We start from the raw sequence: 22,870 nt of genomic DNA, 5'->3' as shown, positions 1-22,870 counted from the left end.
TTACTATTCATTTGACCTTGTTCCCATATCTATGATAGAGATGTTTAATTAAAAATCTAGAAACTGTGGCCTGGGAGAATAGCTCTGCAATAGAGATTGTATCCCAAACACAAGGCTCAGGATTCAATCCCTGGTACCAGTGACACAAAATTGAAAATAAATAAAAAACAAAAACATTCATGACTGGAATGATAATTAAGTAGGCCAATGAATTAGATACCTAGAGCTGATGTAAAAGCTGCCTATCATTTGTAATTCCAGCATTGGGGAGATGGGCATAGATAGATTCCTGAGGCTAGCTGACTGCACAGTATAACCTACTTGGTAAGCTTCAGGCCAATGACAGATTTTTCTTTAAAGTAATAAAATAAAATGGACCAAAGGCACCTGAAGAATAACACCCAATGTTGTTCCCTACCTTTCAACATGTGGATGCACACACACACACACACACACACACACACACACACGTGAACGTATACACACACAAACTAAACAAATGAAGGGTTTAGAATAAGGAATTGTGTTTTACTAAGCATAATTTCATATTTACCAAACTTTGCAATGACTTTTTTTCACAGGAATTACCGAAATTTCTTCAAGATCTTTCTTCAACTGATGCTGATCTCCCTTGGAACAGAGCAAAAAATCGCTTTCCAAACATAAAGCCATGTATGTGCAAGTCTCACTTATGTTTTAACTATGAAGTATTTTCAAATGTCCACCATCTTAACTTTTAGCATTTGTTTAATGTTTTCTTACACATTAATTGAATTACAATAATACACTGCATTAGTGGTGACTTTCAAGTTGTATCACGTTTGCTTTGTCCCTAATTACTGAAGTTAATTTACATGGTTTTCAGTTTGTTCACACAAGGTTCATTTATGCAGGTGCAAGAAACTGTAGATTGACCTGCTTCTTCGCTTTGTAATTTAACTCTTTTAACATCTTCCAATTGAGCATGTTTCAAATCGAAGGGAAATTCACACTTCACTTTGTGTATTAAATTTCCCTAAGAGCGTAGTAGTCTTGTGGAACATTAAAATGCATTGCAAAATACTAGTTGATGAATAGAGTCAATGTGTGTTTACCGGAATTGTTTCTGCAGAGAGACAGAACTATACCTTGCTGTAGGAAAACTCCATTTTTCAATTCAAGGAGAATAAAGTGTTGTTGTTTTAAGAATTAATGATTACTTGTAGAGGAAGATTTGATATCCCTGTGTTGCTAATTTGTCTGTTTTTGTAGTCTTTGAATGCATGTGCCTGCTTAGTAGAATTCTGATCCAATGCATTTTAAATTAAGACATTAAGAATTTTGTTGTCCTGAAACTTTGTTCCAGTATATACTGGGAAGCAGGCCCTGTTCTCTCAAGTAATTGGGAGGCTTAAACATGGAGACCAAAAGTTCAAGAACAGCTTTTTCTACCTAAGGAATTCAAGATCCATCTGAGCAGTGTAGTGAGACCCTGCCTCCATCTTTAAAAAGGTTTTGCAAAGAACTGGGGATATAGTTCATTGATAGAAGAGTTCCCAGCATGCACAAGCTTAATGCTTCAATAAACAAACAAATAAATAAACATATTGAGGAAATTCCTACAGCCCTTTTAGCTAGGGAAGTGTTAACTTAAAGGCGACTGTAATCCCATGTAGAATTTATATAGGAAGCAGCAGAACACAGCCTGGTACTAGAGAATAAATTATTCACGAAGGCAACTGAATTTAGAGGACTGTCTATCAGAGGTTATAATCCATACAACCTGCTGTGTCTAGGAAGTAGAATAGAATGAAAAATAAATAGCATTATCTTCTGCAAGTTCCTTCTGCAACAAAACCAATGATAAGAAAATGACTTCAGCAGCAAAATGACAAAACTGTGATGTGAGAAGTAAAGATTTGAGTGATACGCTCTAAATGTCTGACCACTTTTAACATGCTTTTAAATATATTGTTTATTATTAAGTAATTTTTTTATTCATTTTACATACCAATCACAGATTCCCCCTCTTCCCTCCTCCTGCCCCTCCAGTCTCCAACTCCTCCCCCCATCCCTTCCTACAAGAAGGTAATGCTTCCCACTGGGAGTCAGCAGAGTCTGGTCCATTCAGTAGAGGCAGGTCCAAGGGCCTCCCCCTGCCTCAAAGCTGTGCGAGGTGTCCCACCATAGGTAGTGTAACATGCTTTTTATTCTAACTTTAAGAAAATTTACTTGATTGGATACAATTTTTAAGTGGTAATGTCCATGTTGTTAGATGTGTTTGTATGGAATTTCTTCTACACTGCTTGCAACATGCTTATTCAAGTGGCATTCTGTGTCAGAAAATAGAATACTCTTATCAAAAGGCAACTACCATGAATTTGTTAGTATTTAGTTCTAGCTACATTATACAGTTGGGACTAATTTGCATTATGTCAACACATATAAAGTAACTCAAATAAGTTGAACTAGTTTCTAAGAAGCTTCTGACCTGAAGTATGAAAATTTGAGTTCTTTAATAGTTTGTTGTAATGCTTCATTCTTTTGTAATGAAGATAATAATCTAGTCCCTATATTGGCTGAGAGAAAATTCAGACCATCAGCTTACTACTTTTTTTTCATTAACAATTTTTTTATTTATTTTACATACAAAGCACAGATCCCCCACTTCCCTCCTCCCACTCCCCCACCTCCAGCCTTTCCCACCCCTACCCCTAATCCCCTCCAGGAAAGGACTCCTATGGGGAATCAGCAAAGTGTGGTACATTCATTTGAGGCAGATTCAAGCCCATCCCCTTGCATCAAGGCTTTGCAAGGTGTCCAACCATAGGTAATGGGCTCCCAAAAGCCAGTTCATGGACCAGGGATAGATTCTATTCCCACTGCCAGGGGACTCTTAAACAGACCAAGCTACACAACTGTCTCACTTCTGCAGAAGGCCTAGTTCAGTCCCATGGAGGTTCTACAGGTGTTGGTCTAAAGTTCATGAGTTCTCACTAACTTGGTTTGGTTGTATCTGTAAGTTTCCCCATCACAATCTTGATGCCTCTTGCTTATAGAATCCCTTTTCCCTCTCTTCCACTGGACACCTAAAGCTCAGCCTGGTGCTTGGTTGTAGATCTCTGCATCTGTTTCTATCAGTTACTGGATGAAGGCTCTATGATGACAGGGTTATCACCAATCTGATTACCGGGGTAGGCTAGCTCAGGCACCCTCTCCACTATTGCTAGTAGTCTAACCTAGGGTCATTCTTGTGGATTTGATTCCTGGGAACTTTTCCTAGCACCAGGATTCTCCCTATGATGTCTCCCTCTATCATGGTATCTCCTCCATCACTCTTTCACTCTGTCCCTGTTCCAGCTCCACCATCCCATTCCCCTCCTGAAGCTTATTACTTCTATGTTGAGAAGGGAACAAGAGTGGTTGGTGGAAGTAAATACTCATCTTCAAAACAATAAAAAGGAGTAAGGAGAATGAATGTCTTAAACCTCCATACTGAGGCTAAGACAAAGAATAACAAGACTTCCTGAGATACAGTTCTGGATTGTTGCTGCCTGTTCTTTGTGACTGCCAACATACGGTCTGTTCCTTGTAAGGCTAATAGAAGGATTCAGCAAAATAGTCACATAAATCATTTTTCCCAGTACTGGAACACAGAAAGCATTCAGCAAATGTTAGCCCTCATGGTTAGTAATCAATAGATCATTTTCTTTTAAATGCTGAAAACTTTCTGAGTAGATAAGACTGTGATACATCCCAGGGCACTGAATTCTGAAGACAGCAAGACCCCATCCCTAGCTAGGGCTGACATCCATCTGTAATGTCGTAGCCTTGTCTGTACGAAGCATGGCATATTTTCACACACAAACCCACAGAGAGATAGATACATGAAAGCTAGGCAAGCAACCAAGGTTTTGTGACTATGTGTTGTCATTGTGTTTGCACAGGACCCATTAAACTGGAAAAGTGTATCTTTCATCATAGTTAATGGATATATTTCAATAGAATCTGAAGTTTTGCTGGAGGCAGCTTTGAGTAATGCTGTGTTTCCCCTGAGTAATGTCAGAAAGAGACTTTCAAACATCACAGTGCCTTTTGGAAGATATTAGCTTACAGGGCTTTAGGACACTAGAATTAGCAGCAAATACTTGCAGACATGATTTCCAAATCTCTGTCTGACAGGACACTATGACCTTAATATCCCAACACCATGAGAAAAAATTGAGAGTGTTGTTGACTCAGCTTGTCATAAACAGGCATATCGAGTGAAGAGCAGCCCAATGGCTTCACCTCCTGATGTACAAGACTAGCTACAATGTCATTAGGCAGATCTTAAAAAACGCAGTAACTCAGTAACACCAGCACATAAATCATTTGCAGAATTTTTTTTTAAACATTAGGACTCTCTAAGTTTCAATGCATTGATCATAATTTCTCACAATGTAACTAAAACAGTTTGGATAAATTGGTAAATGCTTAACCTTGGAAAACATGAGAACAGTATTGAATATTTCCTGTAAGCTTTTACATTTCATCAAGAGAGTTATACAAAATAAATATTTTCATTGCGTGGTACAGTTGAGGCCAGTAAGAACCAGAGAAGATAAATGATTCACTCAAGTCTGTGTAGGCATTCACAAACAGTTTGCCTCTTCTGTGTCTTCCATGGAGACCACAAAGCCTTTCTTTTCTGTCCCCTGTACTGATAACCCAGAACCCTGAAAAGGCTAAGTTTGTACTGGACCACTTAGCCGCACAACCCAGCCAAACTTCTGAATTATTCAGTCAAAGATGTTTTCTGATTGCTGTGTTTAAAGTTATCAGTAGATGTTACAGTTATAAAACCAACTTGGAACACATTCCCAAGAACATCTCTGGCACCCTTTTTTGGAAAAAAAAAATTACTGGGCACAGAATACCTACTTGGTGAATGTATTTCTTAAAATAGTCTGAAGAAGAATAACTAGACATTTTACATTAAAGGAAAAATAGGCAGGTAATGGGAAAGAATAGTTTAAAACTAGACCTAAATGTATGGGTAATATAGTATATGATAAAAGTAATATTTTAAATCAAGGGAAAAAAGAATGGAATATTTTTTAAATGGGCCTATTGTGTTACAGATAATAATAAATAGTAAAAGGTAAACCCACACCTCACTACTTTAAAAAAAAAATCTGAGTAAGAGAAAGTCTGAAATACTGAAATGTAAATTAGAAAAATTTGTTAAAGTTTCAGAAGAAGGATGAACTTGTACAAAAATAAGAATATTAGTAAAATGAATGCCCTAAACAATGTTCAACTACTTCACAGAGTGTGTACTGATAAAATAAGAGATAATTAGACAGTATCTTTCCACATACAAAAGGTACAGCTGTGATTTGGGGATTTTTGCTTCTGGCAATATGTTGAACAAATACAGTTTTATAGTTATGTGATTAATTCTATTATGTTTTCCAGTATTTTGAATAATAATTGGGATCAATTTAAGTCATAATTAAATCGAGTATGCTATATTAAAAATGCTGTATGTCTTCTTAAAAACACAAACCAGATATACTTTTGATTGTATAGAAAGATAAAGTAATTAAAAACAATTTTCAGAATACAACATATGAAACTAACTCTGTAATGATATGTGTAGGAATTCTACAAATATGTGCAAGATCTTATTGATAATTTGTATAGTAGAAATACGGGTCACGAGAGAATATTTTTAAAATGTTATATTCATATATGAATTGAGATTATTACATCATACACTTTTATATTACTTTCGTAGTACAGAAGTCTTAGCAATTTGAAAATCCTGTTACAATTTCTTATGGTTTTTTTTTTCTCAGATAATAATAACAGAGTGAAGCTGATTGCTGATGCAAGCATCCCAGGATCAGATTACATTAATGCCAGCTATGTTTCTGTAAGTTACTATTTTCATAGACAGTATAATTTGATGGAGAATGAATACATTTTTAAATATTTAAGATAACACATTCATTAAAACATTATGGAATAGAAAATGCTATTTTCCTAATAGCAACTTGATGCACAGGTATTTGAGAGGGGTTATGTAGGCTTTTAATTCATTATTTATTTCACTAGTTTGTGCAGACAGAACATTTCTTCTCACTATACCTGACCTTTGCACCACTAAACATGCTTTGTTAATGTAGTCTTTGCACACAAGGTCAGCTAATCTCTTTGTCAGTGAAGTATCAGTCAAATTGACAGTCATGTTCCTATGGTGCAAAAATTTGTTATATACCTTTTCCTTTGAGATATGGAGTCCATCGAGGGGATGTTGATGAAGTAAAATGTATACTCCATCTAGCCACTAAGTAAACCTAGATGAATCAACATGAAGATGATAGTCTCTGGCATATCAGAGATAATCAGTCTTACTGAGTTGGACCGAAAACTGAATGAAGCCAATTTGTTCTCCATCCCTCTCTTTCTCTGTGGTTCTTTGTTCTGCCAATATTCTTCACCATGTGGGTGCTCAGAAACCTCTAGTCATCCGGGATTGCATCTTATAATGGGAAGAGCCCTTATGGTCATTTAATTTGCCTTTCATCTTGGATGTATTCCAAATATCCCTGCTAATTATTTGTTAGTGTTTCTAAGGATCAATTCATTTATTTTCTCCTAAGGTAGATGGCTTTATCTCTACACAACTCTGCTGTGCAATTTCAAGGTGGTCCCTTTATGTTTCTTCCTACCAGCCTCAGCGGGGCTGAATGATTAATCATTGCCATCTTGTGAGCCTACAGATGCTCCAAGATGCCTGCCGCTGTCCACACTCTCCAGTTTTATATTATTTTCCTGTTCTTAGGTATTTTCCTACTCACCGACCTGCCATTTCTTTCAATTTATTTGAGGTCCTTCTATGATACTTCATCCTCTTCCTTACATCAAACATACCTGTATTGTATTCATTTTTCCCAAACTTCTGTGAAGTGGTGTGTGTATAGATTTCATTATCATTCTTTACAAGTCCATATTAACTCTGAAATTACAATCCTATATATTGCATCTTATTGTCAAAAGAGTAAATTATGGAGGAGTGAAGACTTCTTTACATGTAATATTTGGGATTATATTGGCAAAGATGTGGTTTTCATCTAGTTTTTTTCTTCCTTTTTTTATTATATTTGTGTTTTAATTTTACACATCAGCCATGGGTTCCCCTGCCCTCCCACCTCCCGTGCCCACCCCCACCTTCCCCCCAACCCTTCCCCTCCATTCCCACCTCCTCCAGGGCCAAGACTCCCCTGGGGATTCATTTAAACCTGGTCGATTCAGTACAGGCAGGTCCAGTCCCCTCCTTCCAGGCTGAGCAAAGTGTCCCTGTGTAAGCCCCAGGTTCCAAACAGCCAGCTCATGCACTAGATCTTTAGGTCTCTATTGGAATGACCATGTGAATTTACTACTGTAGTGTTTTATTCATTTGTCAAATGGTCGAGTCTTTGGGGTATGCAATTCTTCTCTAAAAATTATACAGAACTTTCATGTTAATTTTAATTGTAGGCTGGCCCCTACAACCTGTTGAAGTCCCACTTTACGCAATAATGCCTAGATACCCCAGATTTTTAAATGTGACCTCTGTCCTATTGATCAAATGTCTTGCAATGTTACAGATTAGGACCATGCTAAGTCATTGTACCATTTTCAGCTTGCCAAATCAACGCCTCATCTCTGTAATGTTATTGAAAATGTGGGACAAATGGTCAAACAGGATATGATGTGAGCTCTCAGAGACCAAAGTGGCAAGTGCAGGGCCTGCAGGCGTCTGCACCTGATCTTCTGCATATACCTTATGGCTTTCCACTTGATGTTTTTGTGGAGCTCTTAACAGTAGAAGTGGATATAGCTCTGATTCTTTTACCTGCTCTTGGGACTCTCTTCCTCCTATTGGGTTGCCTTGTACAGCCCTGATATGAGGACTTTTGCCTTTTCATATTGTATCTTTTTTTTTTTTTTTTTTTCTGTTTGGTTGTTGTCTCTTAGAAACCTGCTCTTTTCTGAAGGAGTGGATCTGGGAGAGAGGTGAGGTTGGCGCAGGGGTGGGGAGAACTGGGAGGAATGAAGGGAGGGGAAGTAGTTGGAATGTACTATGTGACAGAAGAATCTATTTTCAATCAAAAAAAGAGGAAACAGTGCATTCTAGTAAGCATGACAAGCATACAGATGACATAGCAAGGTAATATTTACGAGCCTCTAGTGTTCTCTCTGAATGTTATAGTTGTCAGTATGCAATTGCAAGTGATAAGGTGGTTTAAGCAGGGGGTAGGGAGATGGTTCAGTAGTTAAAAGCACCTGTGGCTCTTGAAGAAGACTTGGGTTTTACTCTAGCACTCACATGGTGGCTGACAATAATCTGACACTCCTTTTTGAGCCCAGAGGGCAGCAGCCATGCACATGGTACACATGCATGCATTCAGATAAAGCACTTACAGACATCAAATAAACACATACTTTTAAAAAAGATACTTTAAGCAATAAACTAAGAAGCCTGAAGACATATGTTTTGTTACAATAAGATGATGTTAAAATATATGAAATCTCATTTAAAAAAAAAAAGTTCCTGTGACTTACGTGGTAAGCAGGAAAAGGTGAAGGAACTCCATATGGAAGCAGGTTTGCATAGCACTGTGAGCAGTGTATTGCATTTCTAATACTTTCCAGGAAAGCATCCTTTACGTGAGATACTACAAACAAGGGACAAATACATAGCAACAATACCATAGTGTTCCTTACTTCTGGGCCTCCAAATGGGGCTGTCCTTACCTCAGAAAACACATGTGACACTTCAGTTTTCCCCAATTTGCAAGTTTTGTTATATGACACTTCCTTTTTGTTCTGTTTTTTTTTTTTTTTTTTCTCTTCTTCGAGAGAGGTTTCTCTGTGTAACCTTTGCTGTCCTAGTACTCACTCTGTAGACCAGCCGGGTGTTGATCTCAGAGATCCACCTGCCTCTGCCTCCAGAGTGCTGGGATTAAAGGTGTGCACCACCACCCAGTTGACACTTTCAACAGAAGGTTGATGAAATATTCCCAAGAGCAAATGACAAAAGATTGATATGGCCTTTGGATTTTTATTTCTTTGGATCTGGGAGCAAAGGGAAGAGGACTAAGGGGGTGTACTAAAATAATTTGTCTGTGTAAAGAAAACCTGGCTCCAGGAAAGGGAAAGCGGAGCAGAAGGTGTCATTCAGGAGACACTGAAAGCCAGGACCTAACACTAGGCTCCTGTGACAGTACATCCCCATGTTCCTCTGCCCTGGACCAGGCTGGGTAATTGTGCTTCTTTATCCAGGACTTAGTGAGAGGCTGGAACATTTTGATTAAAGGATGTACTGTGATAAAAAAAAAAAAAAAGAGGAGAGATTGTAGCCTCACAGGTAGCTGATTGTACCAGTACATCCAGAAACAGTTCAATGGGACCAATGGGAATAATGGGATTTTTATGGACAAGCAGAAGGCTCCGCTGCCAAGGGTGGATACCAAAAATTCTCTGTCAACAGATTTTAACCATGTGTGCATTTGTGTGTATTATTAACAATGACATGTTACTGGGAGTTACTAGGATGAATGATTAAATAATTATGTACTCAAAACTGATAGATGTAGCTAAAGTTTTTCTGGTTCTGTTTGCCTCCTGTGGCCCCATGACTAGCCACTTGGATCCAAGTAAACACACAGAGACTTATATTACTTATAATCTGTATGGCTGTGGCAGGATTCCTGCTGTCTGTTCTTATATCTTAAATTATCCCATTTCTATTAATCTATAAGTTGCCACATGGCTTGTGCCTTACTGGTACTTTTATATCTCGCTTGCTCTGTGTCTGGCTGGAGACTCCTGACTCAGCCTTCCTGTTCCCAGAATTCTCTTCTCTACTTGTTCTGCCTATACTTCCTGCCTGGCTACTGGCCAATCAGAATTTTATTCATCAGTCAATCAGAGCAACACATTCACAGCATCCCCAGCAAATAGAGAAAAATACTGCTTTGTTGGTAATACTTATTTAAATCTCTTTTTTTTTTTTTCATTTTTACATGTTCTTCAATTCCTGAGACACAGTACACAGTGAACATAAAATTTCACTAAAAGGAACTTTTAATCATTAGGTGGGAGTGTTGTACATGTATTTCAGAATGTGGGTGGGCCTACTTTCTCTGTCATTTTTGTGTCTGTGACCCTTGGTGCTCCAAGTTTCTATGTGGGTAAATGAGAAAGAAAAGTAACTTCCCTAAAAGCTGCAGCAGGTTTAAAGAGGTTAACAGGTACAAGCAGCTAATCACACTGTGTGCCACATCAGAGGCACCTAATAAATGTATGTTACTTTTATCGTAGTGGGTGTTTAGTTGCAGTAGAATTTACACTGCTAGTAACCCAGAGGCAAAGCTCAGAAACTACCTTAAGGGCAGCTGTAAAAGCGGCCATGTGGGTCAGTGATGATTAGAGTTGAAACGTGCCACGAAACTCAAACTTTTATTTCCTAATTATTATAGAGCTTTAAAACCAGTTAAACTGTATATTCCAATTCAGAGAAAGCTTTCTAGCTAATAGGTCTCTTCTCAGATGAAGTGAATTTTATACACCAACACTCAAAACTAGAGGCTAGGTAGTAAAAAGAAGTGGCATGCTTCCCCAACTCTAATAAAATATAAAGGAAGTGCCTCGATGTGACAGTAGGAAGAAAGGGTTCCAAAAGTAGGTAACAGAGTCAGAGACAGCTCCCTTGTTCACACTGTTAGGGGTCCCACAAGAAGACCAAGCTACACAACTGTAACATATGTGCAGAGGGCCTATGTCAGCCCCCATGCAGGCTCCCTGGTTGGTGGTTTCCGTCTCTGAGAGCCGCTCTAAGCCAAGGTGAGTTGATTCTTGGATTTTCTTGTAGTGTCCTTGACGCCTCTGGCACAATCCTTCCTCGACCCCCTTCCACAGGATTCCCCAAGCTCTGCCTAGTGTTTGGCTGTGGGTTTCTGCATTTGTTTCCATCAGTTGCTAGATGAAACTGCACTTATGACAATTGGGCTAGTCAACAATCTATAAGTATAGCAGAATATCATTAGGAATCATTTCATGGACTTTTTATTGTCAGTCATGTTTGGCTCTATCTTAGGTCTCTGGGCTATCTAGTCTTTGGGTCCTGGACCTCCAGGCAGTGTCAAGGGTGGGCTCCCTCTCATGGTATGGATCTCAAGATGGATCAATTATTGGTTGGCAACTCCCACAACGTCTACACCTAACCAGAGCTTGTTAATCATGTCACAGTCCCCTAACCATTTGAGTTTCTGCTCTCAGTATTATTTTATTCTTTCTCCCAGTTCCAAGGCCTGTCCCACATGTCCACCTATGTCTGATGGGTGTATTTTCTCACTGACACAATGGATACAGTGAAAAGAATTCCTGATCATCTTTATCTGCACCCACAGACAGATGCATTCTTTCTTCTGTGGCTAAGGCAAACTGTCCTGGTCTCTAATTAGCCAATCCCTCCTCTTTAATTACATAGGCTGGGGATTTTCTTTCTCTCCTCTGACACATTGGTGTTATTCTTTGAGAAACCAAGCAAACATATTGTGATTTCCTCCATCTTACAAAAATAAATAGCATAATATTACATTAGAGATTTCTTTTTTTCTTTTGGTTTTTTAAGACATGGTTTCTCTGTGTAGTTTTGGTGCCATCCTGGATCTCACTCTGTAGACCAGGCTGGCCTCAAACTCACAGAGATTTCTAACTACCTCCATGTTCTTCCTATTGTAGCTCTCGTCTTTTGTTAAAGGTTTTTTAATTTTATGTGTATGTGTGTATGTCCATATGTATTTATATGTATACCTGAGTTGGGCTGGGGTGGGGAGCTGCCCATGATAGCCAGAAGAGGTATAAAATACCCTATAGCTAGGGTTACAGATGCTTGTGAGCAACCTCATGTGGGTGTTAGAAACAAAATCTGGCCCTTTGGGAGAGTTAAAAGCTCTCTTAACTGTTGAGAGATCTCTTCAGCCTTCCTTCCCATCCCTTTTTTGAGATAAGGTTTCTTGAACTTCATGAGGTCCTGGAACTCCCTGTGTAACTAAGGTTGACCTTGACCTCCTGATCTTCCTGACTCTACACCTCAAGTGCTGGGATTGCATGCTTACACCAATATGCCCAACTTTTCCCTGCAGTACTGTACTCCATTCACACTAGAGTTCCTTACAGAATCATGTGTGCTCACATCCCATTCTTCTCCTCCTCCTTCTTAATTCTTCTTCTTCTTAATTCTTCTTCTTCTCCTTTTCTCATCCTCCTCTTCTTCCTCCTCCTCCTGCTTCCGTCTTTACCTATTATTCAGACTGTTCCAATGATGCTTTGATGCCAAGGAATCTTGACACAAAAACTGCTTCTTATGAGATCACTGGCTAACCACTCAAGAAACTTGAATCAAATGTCAGCACCTCCACACTTGGATGTCATTGGATATGTCAGGAGTTCTGATTCTTTCATCTATATAACACTGATTATCTCTCATCAGCTTGACCTGCAAGCCTTGTGATGATCTAGATCACAGTTCTTAAATGTACTCCCTTCTCCTAAATCTATGTTCCTGGTGATCTGATGACTTTAAGTCAAATTATCTTTCTACTTAGAGATTCTTCCTTTATTCCAAATGCATATGTCTAGTTGTATAACATTTCAATGTAAACAGTTCACATTCAATACATACAATTTGAATCCCTGATTTTCTACACAAATTTCCTTATCTTTAAGTCTGCCTCTTTTTTCTTTGGAGCCATTATTTGGTTCATCTGTTTACTATGTGCCCCATACACATTTATTATGTATCCCCTATTATAAAATTCCTTGCACTACATTGGATTGTGAGGTTTCTAGTTGATATTGGAAGTTTGGAGTATCTAAGATTATTCATCATTCAAAAGTAGATAATATTTTTTAAATAATCACGTCATTTTACAACTAACATATTTCTGGTATTGATCAGAAGTAAAAATATGCTGCTTCAATATAAATACTAATGCTGTGTCTGGAATTGCATCCTTCTAGGGATACTTATGTCCAAATGAGTTTATTGCTACCCAAGGCCCATTACCAGGAACAGTTGGAGATTTTTGGAGAATGGTATGGGAAACCAGAGCAAAAACATTAGTAATGCTCACACAGTGTTTTGAGAAAGGACGGGTGAGTTATATGAAATATCCTCTACAATGTGATGCTTTATAAATTATATTAATATTTGTGAATGTTCCAGCTAGTGCTGTGTATGATTATCAAAGACTTTGCAATCTATAAAGCAGCTTTGCCTTAAGTGGCATTGATGGTTGTAAAGAGTAGCATTATGATGAATCATGACTGCTGATTTTCTCTGGATGCAGATTAGATGCCATCAGTATTGGCCAGAGGACAACAAGCCTGTGACAGTCTTTGGAGACATAGTGATTACAAAACTTATGGAGGACATTCAGATCGATTGGACCATCAGAGATCTGAAAATTGAAAGGGTAAAATAAAATTTAAAAGAGGGGGAAATGGATATGGTATAAAATATGACTGACTTAAATATATAAAGTGAAATGAACCCCAAAATTATCCCTTGTACGTATAGCTATGTATTTAACCATGCTTTCCCACTGTTTTGTAAATGTTTTGATACATGCACTGAGGTATGTATGTAACTGTTGTAACTGTCACATTCCAAATCAAGTGATTACAGTCTATATCAACCAATTAGCATCAAACTCATGAGTTGGAAAATAAATAGGAGAAGGAAGAAATTACTAGAGCACTTGATGTGTTTATCTAATTATTCTTTCTCAATAAAAACTCGGGAGTCAGATATTGGGGTAAGAACCTGAATGATCAGAGAAGCAGCAGAGAAGCAACCAGTGACCTCCTATCTCTTCCGTTCCTCCATCCAAAAGGGCCCAAATCCTCTCTAATCCCTGCCCTACTACTTCCTATCTCTCTATCTGTGCTCAGTCCTCCAAATTCTCTATGGTTAATTTTAGACAGCTAGTAGCTAGCTCTGTCCTCTGATTCAAAGCAAACTTTATGGTCAGAATGGGATCAAAATATCACACAACAAACACTGGGTTTATTTTATGTGAAGAAACTACATTATTTAAGATGGCAGTTTTCAACACCACTCATCCCTGAGTCCTAAAGACTTGATGTGTATGTGTGTGTCATGTGTGGTTCATGTATTTATGTGCAAATTTTTGTGTGGTGTGTGCCCAGGTTCACCTGTACATGTGGGTATACACATGCATGTGGAGGCCAATGAATGGTCAGTACTGGAAGTCTTTATTTGACTGCCTGTCACCTTTGCATTCCCAGACAGAGATTCACAGTAAACCTGAAGCATCTAGGTTCAGGCTCAGGATATTATTTAGGCTGAGTGGCCAATGAGCTTCAATGGTCCACTTGTCTTTGACCCTGCCTCCCTCCTCCAGAATTGGGGTTTACAGATTCATGTATCATTGTGCATGGCTACTCATGTGCACACTGGGGATCTGAAAGCTGGTTCTCATGTTCTCATGGCAGCTATCTCTCCAGTACCTGGATTTTCTTTTTAATCCATAACTACCACAGAAGAGGCAGTATTGGCTACCACTGCATTATTACTTAACTGCCCTTGTTTTATATAAATAATAAATTTAAATACCTTGTTTCATATCAAATGTTTTCAAAATCTAAGCTCTGCAGAATGTCATGCTATGTTACAATATATTTTATGATGTACCTTCAGATCTATTTGAAGATCTGTTTTTTACTGATACCATTCATAACATACAGTTTTCCTTTTCCTTCTTTTGTTTTGTGCTAGGCATTGACCCCAGTCTTCTGTATGCTAAGCAAAAACTCTGCCACTGAGCTCCATCAGTGGCCTTAATCCTATTAGTTGTAAGAGTAAAATATCTCATTAGAAATTACATAAGCAGAATTTGTTCTGTTTAGTAAAGGGTCATCTTGATAAAGTCACCTGTGAAAGCTAAGACTTCAGTCAACTTTGTCCAGCATGTCTGTCCAATGTTATCACTTTTAATCTTCCACCTTGACTAGCATGGAGATTGCATGACTGTCAGACAATGTAACTTCACTGGCTGGCCTGAGCATGGAGTTCCTGAAAACACCACCCCTCTGATTCACTTTGTGAAGTTGGTGAGAACAAGCAGAGCACATGACACTACACCCATGGTTGTACACTGCAGGTGAGGAAGACATCTATAGAGCCCTTTCTGTGCTTGGAATGGTCTTCAATCTGATGATCTTGTTAGAATGATGATAGTGTTTTGTTTTCTTATAGAAGGTGAGTTTAGATTCACTTAAGCCTATAATTTCCAAGCATTTTATTGTTATGATAAACCAGAATGTAGCTTTCTAAAAGTCTAAATGGCCAAGGTAAGTGCAGAGTTAAGGTGTCACAAAGCAAAGTTAAATCTCAACTAGTACAGGATTGACATTTTTGTCTATTGGCTGGGTGATAGATACTTCTCAGAGGCCCCGAAATCATTTAAAAAATCATAGCCCATCACTTGGCATGTGTGTGTATTTCTGATGAAAAAGTAATAGGGCAAAGCATCGTTCTATGCCTAAACATAGTTTTGATTAAAAAAAAAATCAATATCCAGAGAATCTCCAAATTAAAAAAAAAAAACAAAAAAACAACTATCTCCAGCTAGAACAAAGAACCCCAGAATGTAGCTGTACCACACTTCACCATCAATATGACTTAGTCTTTGCGGAAAACTGTCCCTGTAATTCCATCCTTCTTTCAGTGCTGGGGTTGGAAGAACCGGAGTTTTCATTGCTCTGGACCACTTAACACAGCACATAAATGACCATGACTTTGTGGACATCTATGGACTAGTGGCTGAACTGAGGAGTGAAAGAATGTGCATGGTGCAGAACCTGGTAAGATATCTGGGCTCACACTCAGTGCCCGTTTTCCTGTATTATAAACGCTGAGTGGGGTGGGGGTGGGGGTGGGGGAAGTGAGTACAGATTTTGGGAGATCTAAAGACATGCCTGAGTACCACCACTGACTGTTCATTCAAATTAATTGTTACTTGTTGGCGGTATGTAGAAAGCAATTTACAACACAGATGAGCATTTAATATTTAACAACTTTGAAAAGTGTAGAAAATAAATGAAAAGCCATCTCTTTAAAATGTGCTAAAAGCTGTAGTTGGAAAAAAACTGACTAAAATGTTGGCTTTAATGAATTGCTGTGCATTTAATTTGTCTGAATTTATATCTATTGCATACTAGTATTAGTGATTATTGCAGCATGTTATTAGCTAAATAGCTTGGAGTTTTTATTACTTTGGAATATATATATATATATATATATATATATATATATATATATATGTATGTATTTTTTTCTTTGTTAATAAAGCACATATCAGATCTTGTTTTTTTACACATATTGTCTTGTTTAGTCCTAATATAATTCTTACTGGTAAAATTGGTAGATCAGGGGCCAGGAAACCAAGCAACAATCTAGGTAGTACTGGCTGTACTTTATTAGAAGACAGCGACTCAGTTCCAAGCACCCACAATCTTTTGCAGCTCCAGTCCCTGAGGAGTCAATACCTTCTTCTGGCTTCCATGGGCACTGCTTGCTGTGCAGACATTCAGTCAGGCCATTTATATATATCAAATAAAATAAAGTTTTTTAAACAAAGGAGCAATAAGTTTTTGTCATGTCTTATTGTAGCATCATTATTAATGATGGTGTTATCTTTTAACCTTGTGATTTGATGCAATTTTACTTTAAGAAGCATAAAGATTGCTAAGCATACCAATATCTTCTCATGCACTGAAGCTTGAATGTAGAATTTTAATTTAGTGTCTTTGTAGGAATCTTTCGCAGACACTCCAATTCTGGAAGGATTAGCTAGTTAAAACTAGATCATGTCCATGTCCATTCCTTCATGAGCTGACAGGGAGCAAGTGGGTGAAGTATCACTCTTCCCACAAGCTGCTTCAGAAATGGAATATGACATGTGAGAAGGGCAAACTTCGTGGACATACAACCTCAGTAGTCAATGGATCCCCAGACTCAAAAGAACCCTGCATTTGGTTTAATTTTTACATTACTCATTTAATTATTTTTGATAAAGAAACTTTTGACAAGTTTAATCTAAAGTCACCATTATTACAAAATATCCAAAATTCCCACCACCATATCCTCCTCTTAAATTTATGTCCTTTTTTTTCTATAATTATTATTCACACACACACACACACACACACACACACACACACACACACATACACACACACACTACTGAGTCCAAGTAGTTTGGCTGCATGTACATGGGATTGGGCTTAGGGTTTAAACTCAGGCAATCCTGAAGAAAACTGGCTCTTGCTGCCTCTGCAGCCATTAACTATCTGTAGCTCTTGAACTAGTGGTGGGGCCTTCTGACCCTTTCCCCCATCCATGCTGGCATGATAAAAGACTACATCTGTATTCTGTAGTAGACCCTGCAAATTAGATGGCTGCCTCTTATCCTGGGGTCTTAGAAGGACCCCCAACATCAATCCAACTCTTAGCTATTATACAAATTCAATTTCCTTCTTAATTTTAGTTAAAAGTAGAAATAAGAGTAAAAGGAAAAGCTAACATTTTCTTCTCAAATTCTTAAGGATAGACTCTGACTTCCAATAGCATTCACAGAATTAGCGGTTTGCTCTCTTGTCTAAGACAGAGCAGAGCTGATTGTTTCCTAGAGTCCAATGTCTATCTTCAAGTAATAAAAGTTGAATCACTTGCTAGGCTTTTGCTTTTCAACTTTGTGGAAGTGACCTTTATAAAGAGTTGTTCAAGAACACCAATTAATAAATATGCCTAGCTTAGTACTTGATATATGTTACATGCTGTAAACTTCTTGTAGCATATATGTTAGCCAGCTGGAGAAAAATCTTTCAGGTTGGATAAGGGAATGACATGTTCAAGGTTTCAAAGTCAGAACTGAGTTCAGAATTGAGCTGCACCAATTTTAGGCTCTGAGACTTTGAGCTCTTTTTCTTTAGTGAGCTCTATCATTTACACAAGTGCGTTAACCATGTTAAATAAAGCAAATGTCTAAAGCACTGAGTATCATGTCCAGGATGCTGTACACATCCTGTAAGATTTCCCTGCATCCCCTCTTTGCAGAAAAACAAGTGCTCTAAAGCTCTTTCATCTGCCTTAGTTCCCTGACATTAAGCTCTATCTAGATGTTCTTTATAAAAAAACAAAAAAACAAAAACAAAAAAAACAAAAAACAAAACAAAACAAGACAAAAACAAAACAAAACAAAACAAAAACCCAAAAAACAGGAAAAATGACTATATCCTGGTTCCAGTCCCTGTAAACCGATGTTGTCTTGCTGAAGTGTCATGGCTTATTTTCTTCTGTTGCACTGAGGAGTGATTTCAGTTTCTATGAGGGATGTTCCTGTCTCAGCACATACTATAGTAACAACACGAGTGGGAAGCCAGGAAACCCAGCATCATCCTGCCGCTGAAAGACACCCAAGGGACACAGATCATAGCTAGGAGAAAGAGAGATCTGAAGAGTCACTCTGAGAGAAGGTTATAAAGTATTATTACATCCTGGAATACTATTGATGCTTTGATTAAGGGTTGATCTGGATGTGTCTCAATCTTGCTCTGGGTTCTCCTGGAAGCTAGCTGGGATAAATTCAATGTGGTAGAAGAAAATAACTAATTATCCTTTTGCTGCATATTTTATGTCCTTTAAATCTCCCAGCATAAGTTTTATGATTTCTGGGACCAGGGAATTAAGCATTGGAAAGAGAAATGGATTCTTAAGGTAGTGTGGCTGTCTAAGGGAGAAACTGCAGTTTTCATGACATCTCACAGCCTGCTTGGCAATAACTGTTGATGCCAGAAGGCTCTTGGAGCCCACAGAAGAATCTTACCCAGCTTGGCTTGCTCTCCTGGCAGAGTTTATGCTCCTCATTCTTTCCAGAGAGAGGAGGAGATCCTAACAGTCCAAAGTCTCAAATATCAAATGTGACTTCAAGTTCAAATGTGCTTTTGAAAGATACCGAAATTTCTAAGTGTAAATTATTTTGAAATCATTGATTTCTATTAGCAATGTTATTCACTGCATGCTGGGAATTTGAGGAAAACATAGTTATTGTGACAGGAAACATCCTGGAAATTTCAGTAGAATTGTTATTTCCTGACTACAACTTCATGTCTGAACAAACTCAAATGCTGCAATTGGATCATCTGTGAGTACAAAACTTGAATACAAAACTTGATCTCTAATGACTTTTGGGTGCTGTCTAAATTACATCTTCCCTTAAATGGTAAAGACTGGGTAGTTGTGAAAATTCAATGAGATGAAGTAAACAAATATGCATGGTGCAATTGCTGTGTGCCAGCCATGCATTGTTATTGCCAATTGGAATTTAGCACCGAATATCAAAGAGTTCTGTTCTCATGGAGATAATGCTCTAGTGATGAAGCATTACTGGAAAGGTTTCAGAGCCCAAAAAGAAATAAGTACTGCTAATAATGATAAGCTATCCTAGAAGACAATTTCAGTTGAAAAATTCCCAAAGGGGTTTAAAAACATCATACTAATATGTATAAACATAATCACTTAAAATGGCCATTCTTAAGAATTTTCTCAAAATCATATATATATATATATATATATCATTCAATTATATTCTTTTAAAGCCAGGTGTGTTCCATAGGCATGAAAAAAGATGGTTTAAAATATGCATTTTCATAGTCTGAAGAAACTTTCCAGCAAGGCAAACAGGTTTGCATTAGCATTAAAAATGCATATGGTCCTAGATCAATCAATGTACAATGGAACATTAGAAGTCTTTGCCCAGAATTTACATGTTAAGATACTTCAACAGCAACTAATTTACATTCACAAATTGAGAACATGTCTTTGACATTGGGCTAGCCAAATGTCCCAGTGATTAGCAAAATTACTAAATATATTTAGAAATGCTACTTGTTATATGAAAGTGCTCACTCATAAATTTCACACATAAATACAGCATCTGTGTTTTTCCAAGAAGGTTATCTTTAAATAAGTAGCAATTACTGAATTATGTCTTACATAAAAAAGGAAGCTCACATATAGATTCAGTATTATTTACTACTTTTCATACAGCAAGAAAGAATATATTAATAATTGTCACTTAATGGCAAATATTTTATAAAACAGCCTACTAAACCAGTAAGAAGCCTTGAGAGTTTAGTAAATCTTATGATGGAAATGGGAGAAAATCATTTATAAACTACAGCATATTCTGTTTCTAACTTAGATAATTCACACTTGTCAGATTCAGTCCATCTTTCACAGTAACAATATAGACCTCTTTATAAGAAAAATCCCCACTCTGCCATTTGTTGAAACTTCCTTCCTTTGTTGTCTAGGCACAGTATATCTTCTTACACCAGTGCATTCTGGATCTTTTATCAAATAAAGGAAACCATCAACCTGTCTGCTTTGTTAACTATTCCACACTCCAGAAGATGGATTCTTTGGATGCCATGGAAGGTAAGCAGACACAACGCACTCTGCATTCACTAGCTTACTATCTATTGCAGGACTATAAATGTCATAGTAAGTATAATTTCAAAATGCCTTAGGAGCTACTATAGTGCCCGTATCATGCATTTCATTTCTCTGTTATCTAAGTTGGGATAGTAGCCTTCCTGACTTGATCACACTTTGCCATTAAAAATTCAGCAACAATTAATGGGGGGGGTGATAAAGAGGGAGGATAGGGAAAAAGGAAATGATGTAAGTATATTATAATCTCAAAAAAATTTTTTTTAAAAGGATTAAAATCTTTTAAACTGTTACCTTCAATAGTCTTTGGTATCTTAATATCCTCTCTAGGTGATGTTGAGCTTGAATGGGAAGAAACTACCATGTAAAATTTGGACCAAAGATTGCAATTGGAAGATAGAATTTTCAGATCCCAAGAGCCAAAATTACCCCTCTCGCTTCTGAATTGAACTGGGCAAAGGAAATCATCATGCTTCCCATGCTCTGTCTCACTAACTGGTTTGACCTTTTTTTTTTTGGACAATTGTAGGACATGCTCGTATCAGATAGTTATTTGTTTTGTATAGAATTAAATATTATGTATTTGAAATGCTTAAGGACACACATCATGCAAGTTATTTGAGGTTTTCAATACTTTTTGGAATAAGCCAAATATAAAATTATTACTATATTAGCATTAAGTGTTTCAGTGTGCATTTTCCCTGTGTATTGGATTTCATTTCGAACAAAAGCTGCAAATGTTAATTTGGTAGTGTTGTTTTGGCCTCCAGGGTTCTGATGTTTCTTGTGGATGACTTCCAAGATTGTCATAATGATCCGTACTTCCATGCACGGCCCTGTGTTTTGAATCCTCTGTTTTATGAGTGTTGAGATATCATCTCATGATCCTCAACAGCTGAACAGTAACCCCCTGACACTGCAAGGATCATTCAGCCTTTATTCAGCACACAGTAGCACTCTGAGGAAACTTCAGGCTATTTAAATTGCACTGTGATCTTCAGTTTGCAAAAAGGAAAGGAAAATTTCAAAGTGCAAGTTCATATGTGAAGTTATAGAGAATCTTTCTGGCCTTGCCTACATTTGCACACCACTAGGCACAGATTGTGCCCCTCTATTGATTTGAAATACGCAGAGAATCAAGTGGGGCAGAGTATTTGCCTACTAGGTTTCCACTCAACACTAACAGTTTTAAAGAGTTTCTGAATAGAAATGTATAAAAATGGAAATAAAGCCAGATAGTGTGTTGCTAGCTTGTAAACTGATGAGTGACGTGCTACTGTGGTGCCAATAGAAATTCTGTGTAGACGACATTGGACTGCCCTTATTTAATTCCCAGGGGCCGATTATAGAGGAGAGTAAATGGTAGAATTTAAAGAAATGAACAAAGTTGAAGCAACTAAGTTTTTTTTTAATAAAATCACTTTAACTCCTTTTTCTCTGAGTAATAATGTACTTAATTGAACTATATGAAATTGTTTTTTCACAGTCAAAGTCATAATAAAGAAATAGTATTCATTATTCTACTTCTATGATGGGAACTAAATATTGTGCTTATTTTTGCTGAAATATACATATAGAAAATGTAATGGCTAATAAAAGTGAATATTAAGGAAATGAGTTACTTGAAGCATGATTTGAATATTACTTAAATGCTTTATATATATTATAATATCAATAAATATATTAATTATATCATAGGTAAAACATATTCATATAAAACATTTCTATATTAGTATAACATAATTATAATTTATGTGTTATATATGATTCATATGAGATTATTTCCAAAGGCATCCTAAAAACTTAGTATTCATATGAAATGTACTCACCAAGAAATTAAATTGTTTATTCTTAAAAGCAGTTTCAGGAAAAGTGGGAAATTTGCATACCATTTTTTGTGGGAAGGAAATACAAACAAATACCATCTACAACTCCAATCAACATGTTTATGCTATTGAGAGTACAAAAAATAACAATAACAACGGAGGAGAAGTCTGAGAGGTTCAAATGTTAGCTAAACACTCTTATTGAGAATGGATGTCAGCCAGCAGATTTGGGTTCATGAAGACATAAAATACTCTCTGGAAAAAACTGATTAGATTTACTTTTTGATATAGTAAATGATAATAAAGAGAAAAATATAATTTTATTCAAAGGCAGATCATTGTCTCTAATATCTGCAAATTACATGCATAGAGAGTAGTTTTTCAGGGTTGCCCAGTATGTTTCCATGTAAATGTCCAAAATGCAAAAGAATAATATCACTTTTTAAATTAAGTCACTTATAAATTATTTTAAAATAAAAAAGCTGCT

The 22,870-nt window shown here is 37.2% G+C and overlaps 1 protein-coding gene across 1 annotated transcript in view; it reads left to right on the top strand.

The window, feature by feature from the left end:
* Ptprq (protein tyrosine phosphatase receptor type Q) overlaps positions 1 to 20,925 on the top strand; it is a 188,430-nt gene extending 167,505 nt beyond the window's left edge. Inside the window, exons 38-45 of the mRNA XM_036170023.1 lie at positions 582 to 672; positions 5,823 to 5,899; positions 13,039 to 13,173; positions 13,368 to 13,493; positions 15,055 to 15,203; positions 15,771 to 15,906; positions 20,419 to 20,542; positions 20,888 to 20,925. Of these exons, the coding sequence (XP_036025916.1) occupies positions 582 to 672; positions 5,823 to 5,899; positions 13,039 to 13,173; positions 13,368 to 13,493; positions 15,055 to 15,203; positions 15,771 to 15,906; positions 20,419 to 20,542; positions 20,888 to 20,925 (876 nt within the window). The remainder of the gene's footprint in view (positions 1 to 581; positions 673 to 5,822; positions 5,900 to 13,038; positions 13,174 to 13,367; positions 13,494 to 15,054; positions 15,204 to 15,770; positions 15,907 to 20,418; positions 20,543 to 20,887) is intronic.
* Positions 20,926 to 22,870: the final 1,945 nt, after the last annotated feature.

This window comes from Onychomys torridus, chromosome 20 (genome assembly GCF_903995425.1).
Source record: "Onychomys torridus chromosome 20, mOncTor1.1, whole genome shotgun sequence".
Lineage (NCBI taxonomy): Eukaryota > Metazoa > Chordata > Mammalia > Rodentia > Cricetidae > Onychomys > Onychomys torridus.
Note: the sequence above shows the minus strand (reverse complement) of the source record. Positions and strands in the feature narration are given on the sequence as shown.